The sequence below is a fragment of the Protopterus annectens genome, chromosome 5.part1 (assembly GCF_019279795.1).
Source record: "Protopterus annectens isolate FY-2018-M chromosome 5.part1, PAN1.0, whole genome shotgun sequence".
Classification (NCBI taxonomy): Eukaryota; Metazoa; Chordata; order Ceratodontiformes; family Protopteridae; genus Protopterus; species Protopterus annectens.
The window spans coordinates 678,247,206-678,260,027 of record NC_056736.1 but is presented as its reverse complement, the minus strand read 5'-3'; the positions used below and the strand labels follow the sequence as shown (position 1 = coordinate 678,260,027).

The window sequence follows — 12,822 nt, the reverse complement described above, 5'->3', positions numbered from 1 at the left end:
TTTACCCCGGGGATCACTTCTGTGGCTCTGCTTGACAGGGGTACAGAAAAATATTTTTTTTTGGGTGGCAAAAGCCAGGGTACCTTTTTGGCTAGGCCTATATAGGCCCTAGGGCCAATAGCTTAATACCTACCTATGAACCTATTTTCATAGCAGAATATCTGTCAGATGTGCATAACTCTCTCTCTGGGATAACTCATTATATTGCTCTTTTTCAAGACTAGACCTCTGCCCTTAATTGTCTTATGGAGGCGGGGTCTATACGTGTGTTCACAAGCTGTCTGTCGGTAATATCCTAAAATTAAGTTCAAAGTCCTTCTTAGCCATCTGTCTAAATGTACATTACACCACCTTGAAGTTCATTGCAAACAAATAGAAAGTACTGTACTTGGATCACAAGTCTGGTTTCAAGCATCAACAAGAGAAGTGGTACTGATGACAAACTAACAGGGAAAGGATTTGCAAATGGTGATCACATGTGGAGAGGACCACCAGGAGAGGGTATGATAGCGCATTAGTAGAGCAAACAGGATGCTGGAATGTATCGTCAAAGAGCTGGGTTTCAAAGTCCTAGAGCCAATGTTCTCTGTCTGCCAGTTAAGGCCACACTTGGGCTAACCTGTGCATTTCTAGAGGCCACACAATGAGAGGAGCCTCAAGCTGCTGGACAGAGGTAGAGTAAAGCTGCCAGGATGGTTCACTGGATGGGTTGAATGGATGTAATCAAAGAGTAAAGGATCTGGAGCTTTTCTCACTATAAACCTTAAGAGATACTGATATGTGATACATCACTGTGAAATCATGTCTGTGAGATATGCAGGTGTCATCCTGAATGAGAAGTAGAGAGGTAGGAGAAGACATGGGCAGCTTCACTGCAGAAATTGAACACTTCCTGGATCTTCACTTATTCATGGAGGGGTTGTGGTTGCATAAAATGAACTACTGCTATTTCATGGTGGAGAGGGAAGCCACAGGGGGCATTCAGGAGGGCATGGGGCAGGCATAGAAATGACAGCGGAAAAAGGGATGGATTGGACAGGGATAGAAGGATAAATTCACTTAAAGGGCAGACTGTGTAGATTTCTTTTTCTGGCATCAAGCAAAGATGATGTAATATAATGATGCAGTCTGACAGTTTGAAAATGTACTGCATTCTTTTACAGGTCAAAGAAAAGGAGCAAGCACGTCATGAATATCGTCAAGCAATTAAAGAAGGCCACGGAGCGTATCTCATGGATCAAGATGCACCTGTAAGTTAAAACTTAATCATATCTCATTTTGTGCATAATAAACATTACAGTTCATGTATATTCTCCTGATGTTACACACTGTAAGTATGATATATAGTGCTTTTCAGCATCCGTACTCTAAAATGAAACATAGTTTGAAATTCTTAATGCTGGTCCAGCAAAGTGTAGCAAATTCAAAACATCAATCAGGTCGTAGTTTAATATAACTGTTTTTTTTCATAATCAGGCACTGACATTTACTCACATCATTTCCTTTGCTTAAGGATGTTTTTACCGTGAGTGTTGGTAACCTTCCACCTAAAGCAACCGTCCTGATCAAAATCTCCTACATCACTGAACTAACACAAAACGTTAGTGGAGTAATGTTCCAAATGCCTGGAGCAGTGGCACCATTCCAGAGAGACAGTGCTTGTAACGAGAACACACAGGTTTGTTTGTTTCAAAACATTTACCATTGCCAGGGTTGTATGCCATGTAATGTGTATTCCAAATATTTATGCCGTTCACTGTTGCATTATATTTATAAGTGTGTGAGGACTTAATAGTAAGTATTCAGATCAGTTTAGTATGCCTTCTCTCTTATTTCTTATTTCTGCATTACATTTTCCATAATTTTCTAAGCTGTGGAGTTCACGAGTGTTGTTATTCTGCTATCCTTTCATAAAGTTTGGATTCCCTGTTAAAGCTTTTATAGCATTTCACCCCAGCACATATATGTATGTATGCATAGGTTTACTATGGTAAAGTCAAAGCAGACCCAGTGGAATCCACTTTACACAAAGTCCAGAGGCCGAACGGTGACAATGTCGAACCTGACATTGTCGAAATACAAATCTCGCCCCTATCTCGACCCATGTTAAAGCCCATTTCGAGGTCGAAGTCGAGACGTATTTCGACAGTGTCAGAATTCGACATTGTCACTTTCGCAGACGTGGATCACTGAGTCCATCATTCGACCGAGTCCATTTCGACTTTACCATAGTAAACCATGTGTGCATGTGTGTGTGTGTATGTGTAAATATATATATATATATATATATATACACACACACACACACACATACATACACATTTTTTTTGCACTTTTCTTTTTGAACTTCACTAATATCAGCATAATAATATCAACACCAAATTGACATTATTCATGTTGACATGCTATCAGGGATATACTGAACATCAGTCTGGGCGCATGCAAACATCTTAAAACACAATTAATTGGGAAAAGGATAAATTCCCTAACCCTGAGAATCATCTGATTTGCTACTTTTGTTTACACGTTTCAACCATTTATTTAGCCGACCAAACTTTGTTGTCTAATCAGATGCTGAAAAAAGTGTTGTTCAACAAAAGTAATGACTTCCATATATCCCTGCCAGCTCCATCAAATGCCTGACTCACTAACTGAGTTTGGGTCACCTGGACCATTGTCAAGGCCTTATCCTTCTGTGTCACCAGAGCTAGTTTGTTTTTCACTGCATTAATCTTGTAACTGATGTATTTTGTTATATTTTTTACAGTGTATTGTATTTTGATTTTTAAATGAAAAAAATTGCCCATTCTCTTATTTCACTAATTGCCATTCAGTTTTTGAAATCCACATAACTATCACCAACTTAGGCAAGTGAGACTTCAGTTTAAAATTGTCATCTGAAGGATAGCACCTCAGGAGTGTAGCACCCCCTAATTGTGCACTGCATAATCATTATTAGAACATGAATCCTAGTGCTCTGTGTGGGGATAGAATCCACAGTCTTCCTATGTCCTCATCATGAAAAGCAAGTGTGCCACCTGCTGAGATAATAGCATTGCCATTGTAATACCAAGTATATGAATCTTTAATAACTACTTGAAATGTAAAGTAAAGGGAGTTGACCGTAACACAGTATGTAGTACCATAACATTGTTGTGCAGCTTTCTCCCTCATTTCCTGTTTCTGTACTACAGTATTACCCTAGAAATTGAGACCTGAGAGGGAAAATGTTGAAGTGCTTAGTTTATGTAAACAAGTTTTAAATAAGCAGTTAAGGTGCATGTGCATAATTTCCAGTATAACACATTTTCTTCATCAGTCTCAGTGCAGTTCTTAATTTTGTTTTCTTTTTGTTTCAGGATACAGTGCAAACAGTTTGTGTGACAGACACAGAAAAAATAGGGTATGTACAAAATGACACTATGTTTGTTTTTTTTTATTCCTAAGCTGGAAGTATTTACATTTACGTGTAATATAGAACAGTGGTTAGTCATTTATAACAGCAATACTTCAGTATAGTGAGTTGCTTCATTTACACACAAAAGAAATTACCTTTGCCCTTTGAAGATGAAGTTACACTTGGATTTAGTGAGTTCATGATATATTGCATTTTGTGTCTTTCGGCTTTTCCCGGTTAGGGGTCGCCACAGCGGAACTCCGGTCCTCTAATGATTGGCAGTAGATTTTCACGTGCTGGCTTGCCGGGCCTAACGCACAACCTTCAACGAAGGAACGCCCATTCACGCATGTCGACACACAGAAGACGCTCTAACTGAGAATCGAACGGGCAACGTCTAACTGTGAGGTGACAACGCTACAGCAGCACCATTGTATGATGGTTATGAAATGACAGCCTGAGGACTAGGTGTGCTGTGATCCAGACTGGCTGGTTGTTCTGGCATGTTCTGTGTTCCAGAACTGCTACCTGCTCCGTGACTCTCTTACTGTGATAAATCCAGTGCAATGTGCAGCCGGTTCTACTTGTTATGTGTTACTTTGCTTATTTCATGATGGTGCTGGGCAGTGCTTTTTTTGTAAACAGAGGTGGCGGTACTCATATGTTGCGTTTGGGTCAACCCCCCCCCCCCCCACACACACACACACACACACACGCAGCCATTCCAGTGTTCCATTACTTGGCTAATTCTTCCCAGTTAAAAACACTGTTCAAAACTTTCAATGTGCATACTGTTTTCTGTTTTGCTTCTACAATGATTACATATATTTGGATGTAATTTACAACTTTATTTCAGATTAAGTTTACCTTTGGGCTGTTTTCAAATCGTAGGCCACTTGCACATATTTTTAGGACCATGTAAAAGTTCTTTGATTCATCTTCCTATTTTTCCAGTAAGCAAGGAAAGAAAACATATGAACCAATAATGACAAAACCGCTCAATTTATAACATTAAAACTATAAAAGGCCACTCAAACTTCTGTCATTAGTCCACCAATATCAGTCAGTATGCACAATCTCTGCATAAGTAAAAGTCATCTGAATAATTCCACATTAAAGAGATCTGTAACTAATGAAATTGTTGCTGCTAGCAAACAACTTTATATTTTAGTGTTTCATTTACAGATCCAGTGCCTGCTACCTTTGAAGAATAAATAGTCTTTGTTACATTAAAAAAATGGTAAGCTGGTAATATTGCAATAGGGAATGGATGGCAAACTGAAAACAGGTGCATAGTTACTAGGCATCTTAACCCGAGGAGGACATACTTAGGACCAGCACCCCACCCCCTTAAAATACAACACAGTATCAGCAAGCCCATCTACATGCTGTGGGAGTAGAACCCATAGCCTTCTGTATCAAAATGCAACTATGCTATCTGTTGTGCTACTAACACTGCTTTAAAATTCTATACTACAGTAGTGACAACCATTGCTAAACAACACAGTTGCACATTATCAACAGACTTAGCCCGAGTCGCAGTGAATGTCACTTCCCTTGACGCTCACAATTCCTTGAAAATGCACTTGAAATGAAATTCCCTGAAAAATGCACTTGAAACTCAGTTCCTTGAAAAATGCTAACCCTAACTAGGGCATTTCACGCACACACACACACACACACACACACACACACACACCCTTCAAACCTTAGTGCAAGAAATCTGGACAAAGCCTAAAAAAAATAGGGACAGATTATAAATGTTGCTCTCATTAACTTAGAAAATTGCTTGAATAACAGGATTTGTGTTATTATGCATTTTTCTAAAGGATATGAATTCTAAAACTCAAATGTTTGTCATTATTTAGCAACTTCGATCCTTTTTATGAGGAACAGTCAAAAATATGGGGCAAAAATCTGGACAATCTCGAAAAACCTGGATATTTGAGGGGTATGCTACCTACCTCTTACACAAACCCCCACCTCCCTCCCTTTCTCCCTCTTACACACGCACACACACACACACACACACACACACACACACACACCTCCCTCTTGTACACCCCCCCAACACACACGCACACACACACACACACACACACACACACACACACACACACACACACACACACTGTGACGCCCCACCACTGGTCCAGTAATCAAGGAATTTCAGTCCTCACCACTGGCAACAGTGGGGGACGTACACTGAGAGGATTATAAGGTACACACAGTATTACTAGATGCAGCTCTCTGCATCAAGTGCAATTTCCCTTAAGTGCACACATCGACCACAGTCAGTCCGGGGCTGGTTTCTCCCTCTTTCTCCTGATCTGCCATAAGACTCCCCACTGGTCCAGCTATAGAGTTGAGATCTCAGCTGAGTGGCCAAGCCAAGATCTCCAGCACCATCTCTGTCCAACCAGTGCTTCATGTTCCTGCCTAATTAGCCGACATAGACACTCTTTGAGATTTGATTTGCACACACACACACACACACACACACACACACACACACACACACACACACACACACCTGGTACAGGTTTACTAGCTATGCCCCCTTTTGCCCAGTCTGTAGGGTAGTTATCATTGTCACCAGCCAGCTCCTTATTAGCTACTTTAAGGCCCTTAACAAAGGGTGTCCAATCTTACTGTATAATGTTACTATTAATACAAACAGTAGTTTGACCAAGAGCAAGGCTTTTAGGAGTGGCCCACAGTGTCACCAAATAAATATGCAGGTACTCTCAAATATGTCTCACAAAGATCAGCCACAATGAAAGGTTTAAATATATTTAATAATAAATAATAAAAGAACAAAAAAATACTCAGTATATACTTACAGTGACATCAGAGTTCAAAACCACCGCAAATATGTAAACAACATTGCAGGACATTCTCAAATAAATAAAGAAAATAATCTAAATTAAGCTTTTCTATATTCCTGACTGTATCCAAGAAAATTACTATACCTTAATAACTTACTGTTAGAGCAAGGCAGATGTGGTGAATGGATCTTCCAGTTGTTGTCAGGTCAAAGACAGAACACAGAATGCTGTCTGTCACTAAGAGACTTCCCAAATTAATATCACAAATATTATTGCTGGGCTAGCTTGCAGAAGTACATTATTTCTTGCCATCTGACTCCTAGTTCCCAGGCCCCAAAACAACTATTGATGGCAGCTGGTATAATTTAGCATCTACCAGTAAAAATAAATAGGCAAGGCTTTTTTTTTTTGTTTGTTTTTTTTTAATATAAAATAATTATGTGTTCTGTTGATGAAATATACTGTGAAAAGGCTGTGGAAGCCGAGGCGCTAGAGGATCTGGTTTGTTATGTATTGCTGAAAAAACTCTTTTGCTATTTTTTTAATTAAAAAAAGAAAGGATAAAGCCTGGTGTGGTTCATGCTGTTTCCTTACAGTTCCTGTGGATTTACTGGCCTTTTGGTGTGTGGTAAAAGATTACTTTTCTTCAGTGTGGTTATCACACAGACAAGGCTTTTCCTTTGATCTCTGGCAAATGGAGGAAGTCATAAAACAAAACACTTCCAAGACAATTCAGAACGCTCCCTGGCTTTAGACATTATGTCTCCTTGCTACATTGAAACTGAAAGATATCTTTTATTGTGTAACGATAAAGTAATTTAATTTCAGCTATTTTTCAAAAATTTACTAGGCTGAGATTAACCTCCTGTATCCCAGTTTCCACTGTTAAAATGCATACATCAAACAGTTACAATAGTGCATGTACATTTCAGTTCTTTTACAGTAGGGTACACTGTGTGGATACATTTCAAGCACTTAGCAAAAAACCTTTTCAACACACACTTCTACAGCAACAGTTTGATATACACATGCCATACAGTTCTAATACATTTGTAACGCAAGTATCTTATACGAGTCATGTTGATATTCACAAATGACATATAATTATTTACAAAATTCCAGATAGCTGAGCTGGCAGTATCCCCCTTTTGTCACAGACACCATACCTCTCAACTTCAGTTCAAGGAATCTGGACAAAGACTGCCATAATGGTGGGTACAAAGGCCCAAAACTAGGGACATATTTTAAATAATGCTCTTATAAACTTAGAAAGCTGCTAGAATAACAGGATTTGTGTAAGAATTAATTTTTCTGAAAGATATGAAGTCTGAAACTCAAATGCATGTCATTATTTAGTAACTTTAATCCTTAGATCTTCCCAATGATTTGTCAAAAAAACAATTTTTATGAGGAACAGACCAAAAATTTAAGGCAAAATCTGGACGTTCTGTGAAAATCTGTACAGTTGAGAGGATATGACACGCACACACACTCACCCACCCTACCTCCCTCTTACACCCCCCCAATGCCTCTTAGACTTGGACTAGACTAGAGCAAGAAATCTGGACAAAGCCACAAATAATGGGCAGGATCATCATTCTCTTTCAGCTTTTCCCGTTAGGGGTCGCCACAGCGGATCATCTCTTTCCATTTCTTCCTATCCTCTGCCTCTTGCTCTGTCACACCAACCGCCTGCATGTCCTCTCTCACCACGTCCATAAACCTTATCTAAGGCCTTCCTCTATTCCTCTTACCTGGCAGCTCCATCCTTAGCATCTTTTTCCCAATATACCCATCATCCCTCCTCAGCACATGTCCAAAAAAAACTGAATTTTATGAGAAAAAGACCAAAAATACGAGGCAAAAATCTGAACATTCTGTGAAAATCTGGACATTTGAGAGGTATGACCCCCTCACCTCCCTCTTAGACACGCACATACTCCCCCACCCCTACCTCCCTGTTACACACACACACACACACACACACACACACACACACACACACACACACACACACACACATATACGCGTGTGAGTGGAACATCTACAAACTAACACATATTCTCTCAGAAACTGCCTGCTCAGAGACCATTAAATCTATTGCTACTGCAAACATGCAGAATAAAGAAAGCTACCAAAATGCTGCTTTACTTATGCCTTCTCAAGATCCTGCTGCTACATGCATGCAAAATAAAGGAAATTATTGGAACCTCAAACAAAGTAAAGTGTAAAGAAATCCATCAAAATGCTGCTGAACTTTTATTCCTACTTGATAACTTCTGCTAACTGCCTGCTTGGAAACCTGTAAATCCATCGCTTCCAGTGAAAATTAAATGTTGGGTACATCTGCCATCTCACAAATTCTGACTCACTCCTAGCAAAGTAAAGAAATCTCATCTCTCTTCAGACCACTGCTTTTTACACACACACACACACACACACACACACACACACACACACACACACACACACACACACCTGTCTACTTTTACACACGTGTACACACACCCCTACCTACTTACTTCTTACACGCACACACACACACAGCTACCTCATTTGCCCAGTTATGGTCCACAGTCCAAACATCTTCAGGAATTAAAATTCCGTGTGTGTGGAAGAGGAAGATATAAATTATCAGCTGCACAGATGCAACAGGTCACAAAGGGCATTTTAAAGAAGAACGCTGAAGAACACCCTTAAAAAATGTAACTTTTTTTAATTAAAAGAAAATTAATCTCCCGGTCAGTGAGCCCCTACCCAGCCAGCATGGGCAGTCTATGCTACGACCAGTTGTCGCAGCTGAGGTGCCTGTACGCTGTACCAGCATGTACTGTCCCAAACAAAACCCTGGTGGGACTTTTGGAAAATGTTAGTTAATTAGGTTATTGTTTACATTTTCTTTTCCTTTTGACTCTTGCTATCATATGCATGAATATTATTATTTGTTTACTTTTCTTTTGCGGGCAGTCATTGGAATCTGAAACGTAAGAGCAGAGGGTGAATTATTTTATTTTACTGGTAGATTAACTGGATCAGAAGGTCCTTTTTCCATTCAAAACCAATTGCAGATGATCAAAATCCAAGTTTTCTTGATGCACAGAGTTGTACTCAAAAAACATTATTCTAATTAGGGACAGGAGAAAGGCAGCTGTTGGCTAACCATGTTATGCAGCTTAACCAGTGATATTGGCAGAATGGATGTGCCGAGTAGTGTTTTTGCTATCAAAGTATGTTTTTATTATCATCTTACTGAAGTGTTATAAGGCTTCTTTCATGAAAACTTGGGTAATTATGCCTACTTCATAGTGTAGAGAGCTGAAGCCTGGACTATGAATCACACCAGTCCACTATTGGGCATGGCCAGGTGGTTAGGAAACACAAAAATAGAAACAAAGTTGTCTGAATATGCCAGCAGGAATGCCAAAATATGAATCCAAATTTAGAATGCTAGGTGAAATTTATGACATGACCCTTCTATGGCAATTTGTCTAATCCATACAAGCCACAATTTGATATTTGAAAGACTTGTGAAATAACTTGTTTGCTTTCGATGTGACAGTATAATGTGCAAAGATTCTTGAAATACCATTTACCCAGCATACAAAGCTCCATGTGCTAGTATATGTGGGTAGATTTGCAGTAATCTTAATACAGCAATGTTTACGTTTTGCATATAAGCTATTGACAGCTGTTAGTAGAAGGGTCCTGCTCTGGGAAGTTTGCTTTATCCATTTTGGTGTTGGTTTGAGAGAGTGAGGGCCACTGTCTGAGTAAAAGTTTAAGCTTATTCTCCTTCCTTAGTGCTTGTGCAAGATTGTTTGTGACAGTGCTGACATAATTATTAAAAGGAGGAGGATACATGTCAGGCATTAGTCATCACTTTTTAAATCCCGACAGAATTAGTCTAGGAATCAGCATGTCTTTTTGCTAACTGAGTGCTGAAAATGACTAGTTCTCACTTCATTTTGACTCCATACCAGATTTGTTCCATTTGATTTGTCATTCTTTCCATTGGAGTTTGTAGCAAGCATTCTGTGGCTTAGAATTCCATTGACTAGGATGTGACGTGTTCTTGAGAGCCCCCTTACATTTCATTTTTCAGACCTGAGATCTTGCATTACTTTGAGAAATGGGTAATAGCCTCTAGGCACTCGGATACCTGTGCTAATTGGTGTAACTTATATAATTAGTTGTTTAACTGAATTGAATTTAATTATAGTATTATGGTTAATTATTATGGGGTGGTTCATATGCATTTTTAAGATAGAGTTGTGTGGAGCATTAAGAAGTGTAGCCCACTTTTGCAATTGATCCAGGATAGTGCTTGGTTAAAGGACTTGTTCGGATTCATACAAGAAACAAACAAAGGCTGAAGGAGTCACACCTTGGACCTACAGGAAGCAACTTGTTAACATCTCATAGCCTTAATCCTCTGTACTTACAGCTGGACTAAGTTGCAAGTAATATCTCTAACCACTAGGTTGCTGTACCCTTAGAGTCCAGAATACCAGACCCTGGAGCTGCGTGGTAGAGATGTTAACCACTGAGTAGTCTTGCTTTCTTTCTTTTGACTGCAGAACTTGAGAAGACATGGAAGAGAACATGATCACCGAGGAATATATGGAGAGCGAGTCTGAACAGATGCAGCCCTATCCGAGTGTGAAAAGATTAAAATAAAAAATATGATCATTTGGTCAAAGAATATTGAAATAGATTTGCATGTAACAGACTGTTAAAATTTTCCAGTATGCTATTGAAGCATTCTAGACAGAGAGCTCAGAAATAATAGATCTGAAGTAGGAAGACTTCATTCGTCTGCAACCTGTGGGTATCGGATCCGACCTCGGATCCGAGCCGGCAATTCAAAAGCTTAGGCTCCGAGCTCCTAGCTCCTCCCTCTTACCCATAACCCCTTGCCACGCCCTGACTGACCTCAGATTTCGTTTGCCGCTTTTCAAGAAGCAACGGAATTCTTGAGCTCCTAGCGTGGTTTTTCAGATAAGTGGTTTTTCTGACAGGAAAATTGTTGAAATTCTGAGTTTTTGTTTAAAAAATAGTTAGTGTTGTGTGTGGTTAAGGCTTTCCCTCCCTCTTTAGTTAAATTTCTCGGGTTTTTTCGTAGTTTTGTGTGTGTCTGTGTGTGTTTAGGCCTTAGGTGTCATGTCTGAAGCCCCTAAGGCTGTCTTTTCGAAATGTACCGAGTGTGGCCATAAGCTGTCCCCAGCGGATGGCCACACTGCAAGAAATGCTTGGGGGTTGAACACCTGTCTTCTGGTTGTACCATTTGTGCAGGGTTCAACCTCGGCTTTAAGGGAACGGAGGTCGGTTAGTGCTGGCGGTCTTTTACCCCAGATACTGCTTCGGCCTCTGCCCCCTCCAGTCAGCAACTTGTTGCTGTCAGTTCTCCCCCTCCGGCTGGGACTCAACCTCCCTTAAAAATGCCGGAGGGGAAGGATTCTAGTAGGGAGAGACAGAAGGAGAGGCACAGGCGAAGCACCACAAGAGGAGAGCCGAAGCTTCCAGCTCGGCTCCTCCATCTAAGCGGGCTTCCCCTGTGCCTTCTAGCTTTCCTCCTCCTCGGCTCCACTCCCCTCGGTTCTCTCCTGGACCCGAGGAGGAGGAGGCTAGCCCTTCCAGGAGGTCACCGAGACGGTTCTCTAGGTCCGCTTCGGTGGCCTCCTCCAGATCGACTTTTTCGATGAGCGAAGCTGATATGGACCGGATGATGAGGAAATTCATCCAGGCCCAAATGCAAATGGGAGTGCTCCTAGCCCCCCCCAACCGGGAGGGGCTTCGACCCCTTTCGCCCCCGTAGCCCCTCCCCCGACCCATACCACGGGTTCGGAGCTTTCGGCGCCGTGCAGATTTGGATCCGGGGGTGGGTCGGATCCGATTGGTCGGCGCACCTCGGATCCGTCCCATCCCTTGAGTGCTTCGGGTACTTCGGACCCGACCTCTCGGAGCCGAGGGCCGAGCCTCGGATCCGAGGGAGCTGGTGTCTTCGCTCCGTCCAGCACGGAGCACACTGGTCTCCGGGATCCGACGGTTTCGGCCCCGACTCCGATCCGTACGTCGGATCCGAGTGGGGGTCGGCTCTCGGGGCTTAGAGAAGCTGGCTCCCCCTCGGCTTTCAACGTTATGGAAAGGGCACTGTCGAGGACATCCGGACCCCGGTCCCTGCCACGGCTCCATCCCGCACTCCATTGCAGTTGGGCCAGGCCCCCACCAGCCGGTCCCAGGGACAGCCCACCTCGATGTCCCAAGTGGTTCCCTTGGAACATCCATCTGCTGAAGAGTACTCCTCGGACAGCCCCCCCGATGATGTACCTCGAAGCGCAAGTGCAAGAGGAGGCACATGGACTCCCCTGAGTCCGTCACTGAAGACACGGACTTGGATGAAGGAGAAGGCTCCCCTAGGTCACCCCTGAGGACGTCTCATTTGGAGACATCATGGAGATGTTAAGGATCAGGGGTGGTCTGCCCCAAGGCTTCTTCGGACGAGTCTGTGTTCTTGGAGGCATTCGAGGCGGCCCTTCTACCTCTTGGGTGTCCTCCTGCTGACCCCTGGTAGATCTTATATCTATCAGGGCGTGGAAG

The 12,822-nt window shown here is 41.8% G+C and overlaps 1 protein-coding gene across 7 annotated transcripts in view; it reads left to right on the top strand.

Annotated features, from left to right (window-relative positions):
• PARP4 (poly(ADP-ribose) polymerase family member 4) overlaps positions 1–12,822 on the top strand; it is a 2,883,551-nt gene that overhangs the window by 1,075,207 nt on the left and 1,795,522 nt on the right. For all 7 annotated transcript variants that reach the window (XM_044073295.1, XM_044073293.1, XM_044073297.1 and 4 more), the window contains 3 exons: positions 1,164–1,250; positions 1,514–1,678; positions 3,360–3,403. In XM_044073295.1, the coding sequence (XP_043929230.1) occupies positions 1,164–1,250; positions 1,514–1,678; positions 3,360–3,403 (296 nt within the window). The remainder of the gene's footprint in view (positions 1–1,163; positions 1,251–1,513; positions 1,679–3,359; positions 3,404–12,822) is intronic.